General features: G+C 41.6%; 1 protein-coding gene across 5 annotated transcripts in view; it reads left to right on the top strand.

Moving 5' to 3' along the window:
• The window catches only part of RNF121 (ring finger protein 121), an 82,371-nt gene that overhangs the window by 56,224 nt on the left and 8,204 nt on the right, over window positions 1-17,943 (top strand). For all 5 annotated transcript variants that reach the window (XM_019811885.3, XM_019811884.2, XM_003992775.4 and 2 more), the window contains exons 4-6: window positions 5,994-6,148; window positions 8,865-8,972; window positions 12,375-12,495. In XM_019811885.3, the coding sequence (XP_019667444.1) occupies window positions 5,994-6,148; window positions 8,865-8,972; window positions 12,375-12,495 (384 nt within the window). The remainder of the gene's footprint in view (window positions 1-5,993; window positions 6,149-8,864; window positions 8,973-12,374; window positions 12,496-17,943) is intronic.

Genomic DNA, 17,943 nt, shown 5'->3' with positions numbered 1-17,943 from the left:
TATTCCACCAACAGTGTAAGAGGGTTCCTTTTCCTTTTCTTTTCTATTTTTTTTTTGGGGGGGAGCAAGTGAGTGAGGGGCAGAGAGGGAGAGAGAGAGAGGGGTGGGGCTTACCCGAAGCGGGGCTCAAGCTCACCCGATGCGTGACTCAAACTCACGAACCATGAGATCATGACCTGAGCCAAAGTCAGATGCTTAACCGACTGAGCTACCCAGGCGCCTCCTCTTCTTTCTTTCTCTCTTTCTTTAATTTATTTAAATGTTTATTTATTTATTTATTTTGAGAGAGGGGGAGGGGCAGAGAGAGTGAGAGACAGAGAGAGAGAGAGAGAGTGAGAGAGTTAGTCCTAAGCAGGCTCTGTGCTGTGCTGTCAGCGCAGAGCATGAAGCAGGGCTCAAACTCACAAACTGTGAGATCATGACCTGAGCCAAAACCAAGAGTCTGATGCTTAATTGACTGAGCCACCCAGGTGCCCCTTCTGTCCATTTCTAATCAGATTGTTTTTTTGCTGTTGAGCTGTATAAGTGCTTTGTATATTTTGAATATTAGCCCCTTATCAGATATATCATTTGCAAATTCCCTCTCCCTTTCAGTAGGTTGCCTTTTCATTTTATTGATGGTTTTGTTTGCTGTACAGAAGTTTTCTATTTTGATGTAGTCTAAATAGTTTAATTTTGCTTTTGTTTCTCTTGGCTGACGAGACATATGTAGAAACACATTTCTGAGGTTGATGTCAGAGATGTTACTGTCTGTGTTTTCTTTTAGGAGGTTTATGGTTTCAATTCTCACATGTAGGTCTTTAATCCATTTTTAGTTTATTTTTGTGTATGGTATAAGAAAATGGTCCCATTTCATTCATTCTTTTGCATGTAAGCTGTCCAGTTTTCCCAGCACCAATTTTTTTCATATTTATTTAAAAAAATTTTTTTAATGTTTATTTCTGAGAGAGACAGAGACAGAGTGTGAGCAGGGGAGGGCAGAGAGAGAGGGAGGCACAGAATCTGAGGCAAGCTCTAGGCTCTGAGCTGTCAGCACAGAGCCTGACATGGGGCTTGAACTCACAAACTGTGAGATCATGACCTGAGCCGAAGTCTGATGCTTAACCAACTGAGCCACCCAGGCACCTCCCCCAAGCTTTTTTTTTTTTTTTTTTTTTTTTTTTTTTAATTTACATCCAAGTTAGTTAGCATATAGTGCAACAATGATTTCAGGAGTAGAATCCAGTGATTCATCCCCTATGTGTAACACCGAGTGCTCATCCCAACAAGTGCCCTCCTTAATGACCCTTGCCCATTTAGCCCATCCCCCACCCCACAACCTGTTTGTTCTCTGTAAGAGTCTCTTATGTTTTGTCCCCCTCCCTGTTTTTATATTATTTTTGCTTCCCTTATGTTCATCTGTTTTCTATCTTAAATTCCACACATGAGTGAAGTTACACGATATTTGTCTTTCTCTAATTTCACTTAGCATAATACACTCTAGTTCAATCCATGTTGCAAATGGCAAGGTTTCATTCTTTTTGATTGCTGAGTAGTACTCCATTGTATATATATATACCACATTTTCTTTATCCATTCATCTGTCGATTGGCATTTGGGCTCTTTCCATACTTTGGCTATTGTCAATAGTGCTGCTATAAACATTGGGGTGCATGTGCCCCTTCAAAACAGCACACCTGTATCCTTTGGATACCCAGCACCAAATATTGAAAAGACTGTCTTCACCCCATTGAATATTCTTGCCTTCTTTGTCATAGATTAATTGACTATATAAGCATGGGTTTATTTCTGTACTCTTTCTTTTGTTCTGTTGATTTATGTGTCTGCTGTGCTTGCTTCAGGAGCACATATACTGAAATTGGAACAATTTGTATGTTTGTTTTTGTGCCACTACCATACTGTTTTGATTAATGTAGCTTTATAGTATATCTTGAAACCTGGGATTGTGAAGCCTCCAGCTTTGTTTTTCTTTCTCAAGATTGCTTTGGCTATTTGGTGTCTTTGCAATTCCATACAAATTTTATTTTGGCTGTTTGGTGTCTTTGCATTCTAGTTTTGTGAAAAATGCTATTGGTGTTTTGGTACAGATTATGTTGAATCTGTAGATTGCTTTGGTTGGTATGGACATTTTAACAATATTCTTCCAATCTATGAGCATGGAATATTTTTCCATTTGTGTTGTCTTCAGTTTGTTTCATCAGTGTCTTATAGTTTTCATAGTACAGGTATTTCACCTCCTTAATTAAATTTATTCCTAGGTATTTTATTCTTTTGGTGCAATTGTAAATGGAATTTTTTCTTCTTTTCTCTTTTCATTACTAGTATATAGAAAGGCAACAGATTTCTGTATATTTAATTTTTATCCTGAAACTTTACTGAATTCATATATTACTTCTAACAGTTTTTTATGTATACTATCATGTCATCTACAAATAGTGTTGGTTTAACTTCTTCCTTACCAATCTAGATGCCTTCTATTTCTTTTTCTTGTCTGATAGCTATGGCTAGGACTTCAAGTACTATGTTGAATAAAAGTGGCAAGAGTGGATATTCTTGTCGTGTTCCTGATCTTAGAGAGAAAGCTTTTGTTTTTTCACCATTGAGTATGATGTTGGCTGTGGGTTTGTCATATATGGCCTTTACTATGTTGAGGTATGTTTTCTGTATCCCTACTTTGTTGAGTTTTTATCATGAATAGATATTGAATTTTGTCACATGCTTTTTCTGCATCTATTGAGATGATCCTATGATTTTTATCCTTTATTTTGTTAATGTCGAATATGATTTGTGAATATTTAATCATCCTTGTATCCCCAGAATAAGTCCCACCAGATCATGGTGCACTGTCCTTTGGTCGTTGAATGTGGTTGCTAATATTTTGTTGAGTTTTTACATCTGTGTGCATTCAGGATATTGGCCTATAGGTGGGTTTTTTTTTTGTTTGTTTGTTTGGTGGAGGTTTTTTTGTTTGTTTGTTTGGTTGGTTGGTTGGTTGGTTTTTGTAGCATCTCTGTATGGTTTTGGTATCAAGGTAATGCTGGCCTCATAGAGAAGCTTTCTTTCCTTTTCTTATCTTTCAAATAGTTTGAGGAAGATAGGTATTAACTTGTCTTTAAATGGTAGAATTTACCTGTGAAGCCATCTGGTCCTTGGTTTTTGTTTTATGGTAGGTTTTTGATTACTGATTCAATTTCATTACTAGTAATTGGTCTCAGATTTTCTGTTTGTGCCAGGTTCAATATGGGATGATTGTATGTTTCTAGGAGTTTATTCAGTTTTTCTAGGTTGTCCAGTTTTTTTGGTATATAATTTTTTTGTAGTGGTCTCTTAAGTTCTTTGTATTTCTGTGGTGTCGGTTATTATTTCTTTTTTGTTTCTGATTTTATTTGGGTCCTTTTTTTTTTCTTGATGTTTCTGGCTAAAGGTTTATTCAAACAACCAGCTCTTGTTTCATTGATCTTTTCTATTGTTTGTTTCTTTTGTCTCTCTCTCATTATAACCCCACCACTTTCAATATGTTGATTATTTTGGTTGCCAACTGCAGTCTTTGCTCCCTTATGACAGTTGACTTTATGCAGTTTTGATAATGTGAAGCCATAATAAGAGCTCTCATTTACTGAATGCTTACTATGAATTATGCACTCTACTTGTTTTTTTATATAAGAGCTATTATATATTGAATACTTACATTGTATTTATTACATTACCTATATTAAATGCTTACTTTGTTGGGCCTTGTTCCAAGAACTTTCCATGAATTAATTCACTTAACCTATACAATCTTTTGAGAGTAGATGCTGTTAATCCCATTTTACAGTTCAGAAAACTGAGACTTATCGGGGTTAAGTGACTTGCCTAAGGTAATACAGTAAATAGCTGTATTGAGATTCATATCTAGATCTCTTTAATTCTAAAATCTCTGGTCATTTCAGTGTATTATTCTACCTTGTTTTTCATTCTTTTTTATTTACTTTTTATTTTTTTAAGTTTTTGTTTAATGTTTGTTTATTTTTAAGAGAGAGAGAGAGACAGACAAACCATGAGCAGGGGAGGGGCAGAGAGAGAAGATACACAGATCTGAAGCAGGGTCCAGGCTCTGAGCAGTCAGCACAGAGCCCATCGCGGGGCTCAAACTCACGAACCATGAGATCATGACCTGAGCCAAAGTCGGACACTTAACCAACTGAACCACCTGGGCACCCCTCGTTCTTTTTTTTTTTTTTTTTTAATTTTTTAATGTTTATTTTTGAGAGAGAGACAGAGTGTGCAAGTGGGGGAGGGGCAGAGAGAGAGGGAGATAACAGAATCCAAAGCAGGCTCCAGGCTCTGAGCTGTCAGCACAGAGCCTGAAGCAGGGCTTGAACTTGGGAATGACGAGATCATGACCTGAGCCCATCTCATGCTTAACTGACTGAGTCACCCAGGTGCCCATGTTTAGTCATTCTTTAATGGTTTCTATTTGAACTTTAAAATTTTTTTTTAATGTTTATTTTTGAGAGAGAGAGAGACAAAGAGAGACAGAGCACAACTGGGGGAGGGACAGAGAAATAGGGAGAGACAGAATTTGAAGCAGGCTCCAGGCTTCCAGCTGTCAGTACAGAGCCCAATGCAGGGCTCGAATTCATGAACTATAAGATCATGACCTGAGCTGAAATTGGACGATCAACCGACTGAGCCACCCAGGCACCCCTCTATTTGAACTTCTAAAAAGCATCTAAAAATTAATAGAATCATTAATCAAAGGTTTGATTTATATTTTTCTCTTGCTGCTAGACTATTAGCTCCTTGAGAACAGGGACTAAGGGTCATGTTTATTTCTGCATTTCTCTTTCCATTAAATGCAAACTAAATTCTTGATGTACTTACTGAATGCTGCCTTCGCTCTCCCAGGAAATCTGAGATACAAGGCTGCTTAACAGAAGAACCTTAGCATGTTAGAACTTGAAGGGGTTTGAAAAATCAAGTCAAGCCTTTCCCTCAAGGAGGAAGAACCTTCCTGGGTGACCCAGTGAGTTGGAGGCAGACAGAATTAGAATCTAGGTCTTTTGGGGTTCTTCTGGGCCATCTGGTTTAAAGGGCCTAACCCTGTCCCTAAATTGCTCCCTCTCTCTGTTTCTTCCTTCTTCCTTTTCTTTCCTTTTTCCTTTCTCTCTTTCGTTCATGATGTGAGATGAGTAGCTTTACACCCTTACAGCTTTAAGCCTAAGAGTTACAAAGCAAGGCAATATTTTTTCATTTCTTTTACACTGATGCCTAGACTTATTCCTGATTATGCCTTTGTTCAATCCAGAATAGTAGGGTAGTGGGGATTTGACTGCCTAAGGATGTTGGGTGTTACCCTGTATGTAGGGGACCATTAGAGGGTTGTAAGCAAGGGAATGACATGTTCAAGACTATATATTAGAGAGACACTTGGGTGGCTCAGTCACTTAAGCGTCTGACTCTTGATCTCAGCTCGGGTCTTGATCTCAGAGTCGTGAGTTCAGGCCCCACGTTGGGCCATGCACTGGGTGTGAAGCGTACTTAAAAAAGAAAGAGAGAGAGAGTGGGAGGGAGAGAAAAAGAAAGAAAGAAAGAAAGGGAGGGAGGGAGGGAGGGAGGAAGAAGAGAGAAAGAAAAGGAAAGAGAAGAAAAGAAAAGAAAGACTGTATGTTAGAATTACCATTCCAGACTCCTGGAAACGGTAGATTGGAGAGGGAGACACTGAATGCAGGGAGATTGAATAAAGAGGTCATTGCAGTGAGCCAGGCAAGGGCTGGCAAGGGCTGGCAAGAGCTGGCAAGGGCTCACCTGGAAAGGAAAGAATATATACAACAGTTAGGTGAGGGATGAAAGGGAGGTGTCAGGCCTGGTCCTAGGTTTCTAAGTTGGATCACTAAGAGGTGCCTCTGTCCAAATTTGGAAATCTAGGAGAGGATCAGGCTGAAATGGACTTGTGGATAGAGCTACAGAGGGAGCTGGCTAGAGCTGAAGTGCTTGTGTTTGTGTTTCAGATGGTGACCCTCTTTCAGATGTGGGTTGTTCCCCTCTATTTCACAGTGAAGCTGCACTGGTGGAGGTTCCTAGTGATCTGGATCTTGTTCTCTGCTGTCACAGCTTTTGTCACCTTCCGAGCCACCCGAAAACCTCTAGTACAGACAACCCCAAGGTGAGAGATTAGGTAGTGGGGAAGAGGAGCTAGGTTTCCTGAAGCTAATGGGTTGGAATGCATTGGGGTTGGAATGGGTTTAGACTGAAAAAATTGTAACTTTTATTTGCCAAGATTACTTGGCATGGGGTTCCACCAAAACAAGCTGATTGGGAGAACTATCCCCCCTTCACAGATTAAAAATCATAAAATATTTCCCTGTAGCTTACCTTAGAGTTTATATCAAGGTTTATTTATATTAAAAGCAACCAAAATAAGTAAGCAAATTCTGGTGATCATTGTCTCATTTTAAATGTTTTTGTGTGTGTGTGTGAACCCTTCTCTAATCTCTAAGTTAGATTTTCTACTGTATTCTTTTATAGGCCCTGTAGTTTTCCAACATAGAACTTATCACAAAATATTGAGTGTCTATCTCCCCCACTAAACTATAATTGTGAGATCAGGAACCACATGTATTTTGGTTGTCACTGTATATCCAGGCCCTACCACAGGGCCTGGCACATAGGAGCCTACTCTGTAAATTTTTGTTGAATGAATGAATCTCAGCAAATGTGCAATTTTTCAACAAATAATACTTCCTTCTTGGGTCACAAAGCAGCCCCTGCCTGTATTATTCTTTGCATTTTATCCAAATGCGTTTCTAGTTTGATCCTCCCAACCAGCTTGTGAGGTCATTTAATATCTGTACTTGACAGAGAGAGAGATTTTCTCATTCATTCATTCATTCAACAAGCACCTGCTATGTGTCAGGCCCTGTGCTGAGCGCTGGGGATACAGAACTGGATAAGACATGGTCCCTGCCCTCAAGGAATGCTCGGTTTAATGGAGGTGATGGACAAGAAAGCAGCTGTTTCAGTGCAGTTGGTAAGTGCTGTGAGAGATGTATGTACGGATCCAGGAGAGCCTAGCAGAGGAAATAGCCAGCCTCAAAGTTGTAACTACCTGAACCAAAGTCTTCCAAATTGCAAGTTGCTCTTTTCCCCATGCATTTTATGTTCTGCTTTACTATAGGTCTTCCTTTGGCCTTCTGAGTATCATTTTATATGGTAAAATTGATCTTCAAGGTGAAGTTGGTGATTGAGAAGCTCCTCTCTGGCTATGGTAGTTTACATTAAGGACTGTTAGAAAAGATAGAGGCTCTGGAGCCAGATGGATGTGGATGGGAAACCCCAGCCCTGCCAATTGTTAATTATATGACTTGTTTGGCTTCACCTTTCTGAGCCTTGAATTTTTTATCCTTACAAATGTGATGGTAATTGCTACCTCATATAGGGTGATACGAAGACAAAGTGTGAAAAAGCACTTTAAGAATCACTAAGTAACAAACAGTATCAACTTGTAGATAAAATGACTGAAAATGTGTCTATAACATGGGAAGTTTTTTATCACGATAACTAACATCTGATAGTGCTTTATAATTTCAGAGCACTTTCATAAACATTCACGTTTATTCATGTAGCAGTTATTGAGCGTGTATTATATACACCAGGAAATGGGTTCTGTACAATCCATTGAGGAAGGCATCATGGTTTTCCCCTGTAATACAAAAAATAAACTTGTCTTAGAGTGGTGATTTGACTTACCTGGAATTACCCAGCTAATAATACTTACTTAATCCAGATTCCACCTAAAATTCCACATCCTTTCCACTATCTCACTCCCATCTGATCAGTGCAAACCCTGGGTTATGGAGCTCTGTGTGGGTTTTGCTTTGTGTAAAATGTTTGGGGCCTTTCCCTTTCCTGAGAACTGATCACCACTTGCTTAGCTGTAGCAGGGAGGCATAGGCAGGGACCTTGAGTTTCTTCGCTGAGGCGGAGCACAGTTGGCAGTAACTTGGCCTCAGTAGCCAGGCAAGCTTGAGTTGTTTATTCAAGCAAATTGTTCCTTTGCTCCCACCACAGATAGAGTAGTTGCTCCTGATATCAGGGACCTGCCTCCATAGCATTTAAAAAGGCCCTGCTACGTTCAGGGAACCATCTTTCCTCTCTGAACCTGGCTGGGGTCAGCCAACCAGATTTCACACTCCTTTTTGTAGGGTTCTAGAGAGCACTGCTCCTCCTCCTTCACTAGCATTGTACAGCCCCACTCCACCCCACCCCACCCCACCCCCACCACCACCACACACATCCAATTCAAAGGTATTCTTTGAGTGCCTCCTTCCTTATCCCTTCTTCTCCAGAAAATCATTTCAGAAGCAAATCCATTAGACACCATTTCATTATTGGCCTCTGGAAAGGAGCAAAGCAGTATTCAGGTTAACCATGCCTAACTGGAAAAGCCTATAGCTGATTCTACTTATTCATCTTCCCTTGAATTCTCTTTTCTGACGAGAACAACTAGCCTTCCCCACCTATACCCTTCTGAGCATAGCTGTAGTTAGTAGTTTTCACTTCCTTATCCAACTAATCTGAATTTGAGATGACATAGCTGTCTGAGGTCAGCTGTGCTCTTTGAGGCCAAAACCTCCTTTTAAGGCTTTCTTTTCTTTGCTTGGTCTGGGACCAGGAAAATAGCACTAGCTCCCTGGTATGTGGAGGTGTTTCTACCATTAAGGGAGTGATCAGCTCCATTACAGTAACTAAAGTTGCTCAGTAAGTCCTAACCAAAGAACCTGCTCTCTCCATTGATGTGTGAATAAGAGGTTCTGGTAATCCAGAGGCCCCTAGACCAGAGTTTCTGTGTCAGCTGTGCTAATATTCTTTCCTTTCTCCAGGTTGGTTTATAAGTGGTTCCTGTTGATCTATAAAATCAGCTATGCCACAGGCATTGTTGGCTACATGGCTGTCATGTTTACCCTCTTTGGTCTCAATTTATTATTCAAGTAAGTATCCTTTGCTTTTGTTTTTGCTTGTGTTTGGGGAGGAGGGGCCAGTATGGTGTACCTTTCTTCCTGGAGCAAGTCCTAGATATTAACAAGGGGGACATGGCACCAAGAATAGGACACTTGGGCTTTGGGGAATAGGGGAGGGTGAGCCCTCCCTGATTTGCACTGGCCAAGAGAAAGGAGTGTCTGGACATACAGAGTTAGAGTCCCAAATCATTGGTGATATTTTCCAAGAATCTATATTGTAATGAAAAAGTATTTAAAAAAGTAAGCATAATAATGATTATAGCCAGTTACCATTACTCCATTCATCACTGTAACAGAGCCATTTTCCTTGTCCATGTTTGTACTATCTATTGCAGCGTCCACTCTACCTGAGTGGTCTTATGTTCAGGGAGACTAGGAGTTGGCAAACTGTCCTGTGGGCCAAATTGGTCTACCTCCTGTTTTTTTCTAAGGTAAAGAAAGTTTTTATTGTAACACAGCAATACTCATTTGTTTATGCATTGTCTATGGCTGTTTTTGCAATAAAACTATAGCAGCAGAGTTTAATATTTGTGGCAAATACTATTTAGGTCACAAACCTTAAATACTATCTAGTCCTTTACACAAAACGTTTTTTGTCAACCCCTAGACAAACATGTGACACAGTTGGAACCTGGCAGTAGGTTCACCCAGAAGTATACAGGGCGGGAAACAGCAGAGCGGTGTCCATAACAGTCCTTACAGTAGTTCCAGGGCTGGGATGTGAGGGAATGAGACCACCCAGATGGCTGTGGGAAACACCCTACCTCAAAAGCTTTCCCTCGCCAGTTTTAAGAATCTCCCAATTTAGATGCAGTATACTAATAAAATTGCTGCCTTGTAACGTAGCTGACATTCCACAGATTTTAAGGACACACTTTTTTAGAAAGTTAACCTGTGGGCATTTAACTCCCGCTCCATTGTTGGGCACTTAGGGTGTTTTTCAGTTTCAGATAACATTGTTTTGTTGCTTCCTAAGGATATATTACCAGGAGTCAAATTCTGGCTGTTACTCCATATTGTCATAAGATTTCAAAAAGATTCGTGTCAGCGTACAAGCCCCCTCACTCCCAGTTGAGGCAGAAGCCAAGAAATCCTGGACTCTGAGACTGTAGGGTACAGTAAGTAAAGGCAGAAGAGAGTGGAAATGTGGTCTCATGGCTGAGGTGATGGGACTGTGGGCTGTGGATCATGAGGAATCCTAAGCCTAGGACAGTGCACTTGAAGTTACAGATTTAGGATTCAGATTTAAAGTCAGCACCACTGGACTCTTTCCCAAATTTGGCACACTGTAGGCAGGAGCCTTTTTTTTTTTTTTTTTTTTTAAGTTTATTTATCTACTTAGAGAGCTGGAGAGGGGCAGAGAGCAGAGAGAAGGAGAAAGAGAGAGGATCCCAAGCAGGGCTCAAACCCACGCACTGTGAGATCACAACCAGAGCCAAAATCCAGTGTCAGACGCCTAATCGACTGAGCCATCCCGGTGCTCCAGGAGCCTTTTTGAAACTGAAAGGAGTAAGCCCTACTTTATATAGTGAGAGGATACTGTGGAATTCTTTCTTCCACGGGTAGTACAGGCTGCAAGCAATAACAGGCTCCACAAGGATTTATAGGAACTCATTGGAATAGAGTCTAACATGTCCTATGAAAGAAAACCAAGATATTTCCAGATATCTTCCTAACCTGTGTGGTTAAAAAAACAAAAATCAAGATTCTGCATTGTACTAAAGATGGCTATTCTTAAAAAAATGTTTTTAAATGTTTGTTTATTTTAGAGAGCACGTGTGAGCGGGTAGAAGGGCAGAGAGAGAGGGCTCTGCCTGAAGCAGGCTCCAGGGTCTGAGCTGTGAGCACAGAGCCTGATGTGGGGCTCGAACTCACAAACCACGAGATCATGACCTGAGGCCGAAGTCGGATGCTTAACCGACTGAGCCACCCAGGCTCCCCAAGATGGCTGTTCTTTAAAAAAAATTTTTTTTAACGTTTATTCATTTTTTTGAGAGGCAGAGAGTGAGTGGGGGAGGGGCAGAAAGAGAGGGAGACACAAAATCTGAAGGAGGCTCTAGGCTCTGAACTGACAGCACAGAGCCCGATGCGGGGCTCCAACCCACGGACTTTGAGATCATGACCTGAGCCTACGTCGGACGCTTAACCTACTGAGCCACCCAGGCGCCCCGGCTGTTCTTTTAATTACAGTTCTTTTTTATTTGCATAAACTATACCAGGAAGAAAACAGAATTGAGAGGCTTGACCATTTTTATGCTACTAATCGAGTTAATTGGTATAAGATCATGATGTCTAGTTACTAGGTTAAATATTACATGATTCATGAGTAAACTCAACTTTTTAAGATAAATATAATTTACGACTTTAAGTGAACACATACAGTTCCTGGTACAAATATTTTTAAAAAGGTTGTTTTCTATAATAAACATTTAAAGACTGAAGGTTGCAAATTATTAGTCCTTGGAATTATTAAAACAAGCCTCTTAATATACAGATAAGATCTTTGTCCTTCTTAGGAAGTAGACTTGGACCAAAATTTAACTTTGATGACATGATACAGAATCTGTATAGATACAACCTAAAATTTTATGGTAACTGGTATGTATGTATTTACTAACTGACTGACTTTATCTTTATTTCTAAAGCTGTGGATGGCAAGCTTTTTCTGTAAAGGGCCAAATCATATTTTAGACTTTATGGACAAAAGGCAAAGTCTAGGATAATACGTAGTATAACAAGAGGGGAAACTCTTCCCTTGCCCTACCTTGTTTGAAGGATGGGCTGTCTCAGATGGTGGGCATGCTTTGTGCCCACTTGCCATCAGATGAGACATTCTCAGAAGGAGGGGCCTTACAAAGGGGTGTGTGACCACTGGGATCATTTTCACTCTCTGTTCCAGTGACAACCCAGGTCCTGGTGTGCCCTTGCTCAGTCATTTCAACTTAGGCAGCTGGCTGGAGGTGAGGCAATTTGGTGAGTTGCCAGCTTCCTGACTGAAATTCTACTGGTTGGTGTCCAGTGATTGCCAGCAGTGGAGTCCCCAACATGTAGGTGCCAACCAGAGTGGGCCCTAGGCAGCTGTAAGGCATGGTTGCCAGTTGGAGAAGACAGGCACTGGGAACAGAGTGGGGAAGAGGGGCACTAGGGAATACCTTGGCTTGGTCTTTGTAGCTCACAGTGCTAGCCTGTTCAGATGGTGCCAACAAGCCATATAAAAACAGGTAGCAGGCTGGATTTGTTCTTAGTGTGCCAACGCTTGCTTTAGCCCTTAAAGCCTACCACTTTAGTTGCTGCCTTATGTGTCCCACAGTAGTAATCCAAAGCAGTTGCATCTTAGGGTAGGACTTACAGGCCATGCTGCTTCCCTTACAGGATCAAACCAGAAGATGCTATGGACTTTGGCATTTCTCTCCTCTTCTATGGCCTCTACTATGGAGTTCTTGAGCGAGACTTTGCAGAAATGTGTGCAGACTATATGGCGTCTACCATAGGGGTAAGTTCACATGGGCTTTGTTTTTTCTTTTTTTAGAGAGAGCATGTACACACACACACACACACACAAGTTGGGGAGGGGCAGAGAGAGAGGGAGAGAGAATCCCAAGCAGGCCCTGCACTGTTCTTGCAGACCCTGATATGGGGCTCCATCTCACAAACCATGAGATCATGACCGGAGCTGAAATCAAGAGTCAGATCTTAACCGACTGAGCCACCCAGGTGTCCCCACATGGGCTTTTAACTGCCTCCTGACATCTCCAGACAGTTCAGGATAGCATCGCTTGTTTGATGGAAGAGATAAAACATAAAAAAAAAAAAAATCTTTCAAGATATAAGTAGTATGGTATGGAGATTCCTTCCTTAAAATTTGGAAAGCCAGATCTCAGTTGTACCTTAGAATTTTTAACTTTAGAGCCATTGTAGGAAAGAACCACTTTACCATTCAGGAAGTTAACATTCATTTAATAGATATTTATTTAATGGTTCCTACGTGCCAGGGCACTGGACTTAGGCTGGAATTACAAAGGTGTACGTGGTCCTTGTCCAAAAGGAGTTTACGCCCTAGTGGCAGAGATGGGTATTAAAGTAATAAATACACAAATAAATATAAAATTATAACCTCAATAAATACTATGAAGGAAAGGTTCATAATGGTGTGAACAAATGCAATAGTGACATTTGACCTAGTCTCGGGACTCTGAGATGGCCTCCCTGAAGAAGGGACTATTGAGCTGATGCATAGGAGTCAACTAGATGAAGTGGGAAGTGATGTGAGTGGCAGCTTCACCAAGAGACCTAGTGGGAGAATTTCTCACTAGGGTGGGGAGTGCCTCAAGCCCCAGCTCTTGACCCCTCTTAAACCCACATGTCTTTCTGGGGCGCCTGGGTGGCGCAGTCGGTTAAGCGTCCGACTTCAGCCAGGTCACGATCTCGCGGTCCGTGAGTTCGAGCCCCATGTCAGGCTCTGGGCTGATGGCTCAGAGCCTGGAGCCTGTTTCCGATTCTGTGTCTCCCTCTCTCTCTGCCCCTCCCCCGTTCATGCTCTGTCTCTCTCTGTCCCAAAAATAAAAATAAACGTTGCAAAAAAAAAAAAAAATGAAATAAAATAAAATAAACCCACATGTCTTTCAATACCTCTTAATAGCACAAGAACATAAGGATCAAACAGTGACATTGAACTTTATTAAAAGGTTGGGGTTGATAGCAGGAAAATAGATAGGAGTTTGAATGAGGTTAGTCTGACGAAGCAGGGTATCTCCTTTCCCAGACTTTCAGACCCTGCCCCATCCAACTCTCAGCCTATCTCTGTGTATCAGGTGCCATCTTGGCATCCACCACCTAGAATCCACATCTAGACAACTATCCTCCAAGTGTCTAGACCCAGAGCCCATGTCTGACAAAAAATATGCCTATACCTCAGGCCAGCCGTCTGCATCCTGGTTTCTTCTATGATGATCCACATCTTCCCTAGGTAATTGACACTGAGAATGCCTATCCCTTTCAGGGGAGCTACTCTGCCTAGCTCTTGTCCAACAGAATGTGACCTTGCTGACCTCAACAATAATAACAGTTTGCTGTTTCCCCAGGCCCCCATCTCTGGGGGCAGGGAGCGGGTCATAGGAAGACTAACATGGCTTGTGACAGTACTGGGTGAGTCACCAGGAGTTCATTCATTCATAGTTTCCCCACAGCAAATGTTGTGGAGACTTAGTGGCAGGTTAATTGCTAGGGCTCAGGATGCCAACAGATGAGACTAGGCAGGGATATGGGAGAAGGGACTCTAACTCCAACTTGGGATAAAGGGATAGACTGCCCTACCTTTACAGTTCTTTTCACCCTGAGAATTCCAGGATTTTCCTATATCTGCCCCAGTCTTTAGTCAAAGGGGCTGTGGTCTGCTTAGGAACACGTGGGCCCCTGAGCCACAGCAACCTGAATTTCAAGAATATCCCTGGCCTTGAAGCCAGAACCTGATGAATGGTTTGGGGAAGGCAGTTTAAGAAAGCTAAGAAATTCCAACCTTCCATGCATTTGTTAGCCAACTCATTCTTTCATTTATTCAAGAAACAGTTATTTGTCAACCATTTATAGTGTGCCAGGTATGACCAACTGCAACCTTTACTAGCACCACCACTGCTCACTTCCAAGTAGCAGACCGAGTCATTTTTTTAAATTGTGGTAAAGTACACATAAAATTTACCATCTTAGCCAGTGTTAAGTCTGCGGTGGCATTAACTACTACATTGTTTTGCAGCCATTACCATATCCATCCGTAGAACTCTTCATTTTGCAAAATTGAAGCTCTGAACCCCTTAAATAATAACTCCACAGTCCATCTTCCCCACAAGCCCTGGCAACAACCATTTTACTTTCTGCTTCTATAAATTTGACCACTCTAGGTGTACCTCATGTAAATGGACCCATGCAATATTTGTCCTTTGTGATGGCTTATTTCACTTAGCATAATGTCTTCAAGGCTCACCCATGTTGTTGCATGTGTGTCAGAATTTTCTCCCCTTTTCAGGCTGAATACTATTCCATTGTGTACCTCAATTTTTAAAAGACTAAATAAATAAATGTGTGTGTGTAGCCGCTGAGATAATAAAATTCCATTGTGTGCCTATGCCACATCTCAGTCCCAGTTGTTTTCATAGTCTTTTGTACATTCTGTGATCACAGCTCTAATCCCAGAGAGTCATAGTTGATTTTGAAGCTGTTCCATCTACCAGGTCCGGAACTATGCTGACTCGTCTTTTGGTCCCCCTTGAGAGTGGTTTGACCTACAAAGATCTGTGATTAATTAACTTAAGGCATGCTAGAAATGAAACCATAAGGTTTACAATTGTATTAACATGCATTCTCAATTCCTTTTTACTATTCTGTACTACTCTTGTTTAGTGCAGAATAGCTGTTTTGCCTCACATGGAGTAATTGTAGTATGAACTAAAGTAACTCTTGTGTCAAGGGAACCTTGGATGGTGTTTTTTTGTTTTGTTTTTTTCCCCAGCTGGTCACTGTGAGGTCATGAGCTTGTGATAATCAGTCATATAGTTTCCATTCATACCCAAAAGTCATGTTGGGTGGGGGTAGGGGGACAGAGGATTGTGAAATAGCCAAGCCTGTTTTTCTGGGGCTCAAAAGAGAGAACTGTTGGGCAGGCAGGGTAGTGGCACATTATTTCTGCTCCATTAGGCCATGAGTCCTGCCTCATGCTTTCTTCTCAACAAGTTTCTGTGCCCCAGACAACATTAGGACAGGACTGGCTGTCCATTCATCTGTCTGAAGTAGTGGAAAGAGCTAGGGGGTTAGAGTCAGACCTCATTTCAAATTCTAATCCACTTTTAATTAGCTATGTATTCTTGAGCAGGTTACTTTACCTCTCCGATCTTGTTTTTTCAGATGTAATAATATTACCAGACATAAAGAATTGTAAGGAACAAACAGGTTAATGCACAGCATTTTGCAGAGTAGCTTGGCCCATGGCACGTAGTAGAGGATGATGATGGTAGCTGTCATTTGTCCAGTGTACCTAGCATACACTAGTGCTTGCTAGAAAGCTACCTGTTTTGTATATGTGATCACCTGGAGCAGAGAGACCCTGTAGAATTTGTCTTTGTATCTTCATTACCCAACACACAGATCAAGACACAGAACAGACCAATGCTAAATCATGAGCATATGCCAGTTGTCTCTTGGATGCCATCTATTGTCTGAAGTCCTCTCAGACCATTCTGTCACATGGAATCTCTTCTATAACCCTGAGAAATGGATATTTTATTCAGTGTTTCACCAAGTTTCAACTGACCAGGCACCAGCTCAGCTTTGCCACCAGCTCTCTCTGACTTCAGACGAGGCCCTCCTCCTTGGGCATCAGTCTCCTCACCTGTCGAGAAGCGGTCAGACTGGGTGAGCTCACAGGGCTTTCATGGTGTATACATTCTTCACTGGTGTGGCATGCAACTCCTCTTTGTTTCCTGAGCCCCTGCTGTGCACAAGCGCCTGTGTTGGGTTTTCTACTCACAGATTTGCACCCATCTTTCCTCCTTCCCTCTAGTTACAGTGGAGAAAATGTCCTTTCTCCCATCACAAGCCAGCCATGCCTACATTGTGGATTCCATACCCTCTTCCCTTCTCAGGGACCCATTGTGCTATCAACTTCCTTTCTCACTCATGGCTTCAACTTCTCCTTCTCTGCTAGGCTCTTCCCATTAACTTTTGAAGCATTCTTTTTCAAAAAACATCCTTTCTTTGACCTACTTTCTCCTCTAACAACTGACCCATTTCCTGTCCTTCACAGCTAAACTTAGAGAAAGTTCCTGTCTCCTTTTGATTGCTTTCCACATACTCCTTAGTTCATTCTAATCTGGCCTCAGCTTAAACCCTTCCTCTGAAATGACCTTTTTATTCAGGTCACCAGTGACTGTGTCACTAATTCTGACCTCAGCAGCCATCAGTTGCTCAGCCAACTATAGAATTGACTCAGCCACTCTATACTTCTTAAAAGGGTCTTTCCTCCTTGGCTTTTGTGATGCATCTCTATCCTGCTTTTCCTTCGCTGTCTTCTGTAGCTTGTCCTCCCTGGAATGTCACTATTCCCTGAGCTCATACCTAAGGCATCTTCAATGCACTTCACCTAGGCATTCCCCTTTTCTTTTTCTCTAACTTCCTGGACCTCTATTCCAGCACTTTTTTCAGTACCAATATCTTTAGTCTTCTGCTATCTATTTGTCATCACCAGTCTGTCCACTCTCAGTTTTTACTGCCATCAAATTAGCCCAGACGTCCCCTTAGCGCAGGTCTCCAGCATCTCTTGCTTTTAAAGAATTGTCCCTTAGCTGGCCTCTGAATTCATGTTGGCCTCCTCTCCACTCCATTTTCCATGCAGGAGACAGAGTAATCTTAAAAATTCGCGTCCGATCAAATGCCTTAGACGACTTTCCATTTCAAGTCCAGAATTCTTCACATGGCTGAGAAGGTGTCACAGTTTTCCTCTTTCTCACAACTCTAGCCACATTGGGTTCGTTTTAGTTTCTCAAGTGCACCGGGCTCCTTTCCACCTCAAGGCCTCTTCCCTCTTCTGCCTTTCTTACTTTCCTAATGCCCACCACCCATTACCTCTCAGCCTCAAGAAACTTCTTGTCACTCTCTCAAGGAAACCTCCTCACGTGACCTAGGCCTAGTTAGGAACCTCTTTCTTACCCCTGTACTGCCTTTTTAATTCTTATTTTAGCCTACTTAGTAGTTCTTATTTTCTATAAGTATTTAAAAATTTTTTTTAAGTTTGTTTTTTTTTGAGAGAGATAGCAAGCAGGGTGAGGCAGAGAAAGAGGGAGAGAAAGAATCTAAAGCAGGCTCTGCCCTGTCAGTGTGAAGCCCGATGCAAGGCTTGAACCCATAAATCTCGAGGCCATGACTTGAGCTGAAATCAAGTCTGACACTTAACTGA

This window comes from Felis catus, chromosome D1 (assembly GCF_018350175.1).
Source record: "Felis catus isolate Fca126 chromosome D1, F.catus_Fca126_mat1.0, whole genome shotgun sequence".
In the NCBI taxonomy this organism is placed as follows: domain Eukaryota; kingdom Metazoa; phylum Chordata; class Mammalia; order Carnivora; family Felidae; genus Felis; species Felis catus.
Note: the sequence above shows the minus strand (reverse complement) of the source record. Positions and strands in the feature narration are given on the sequence as shown.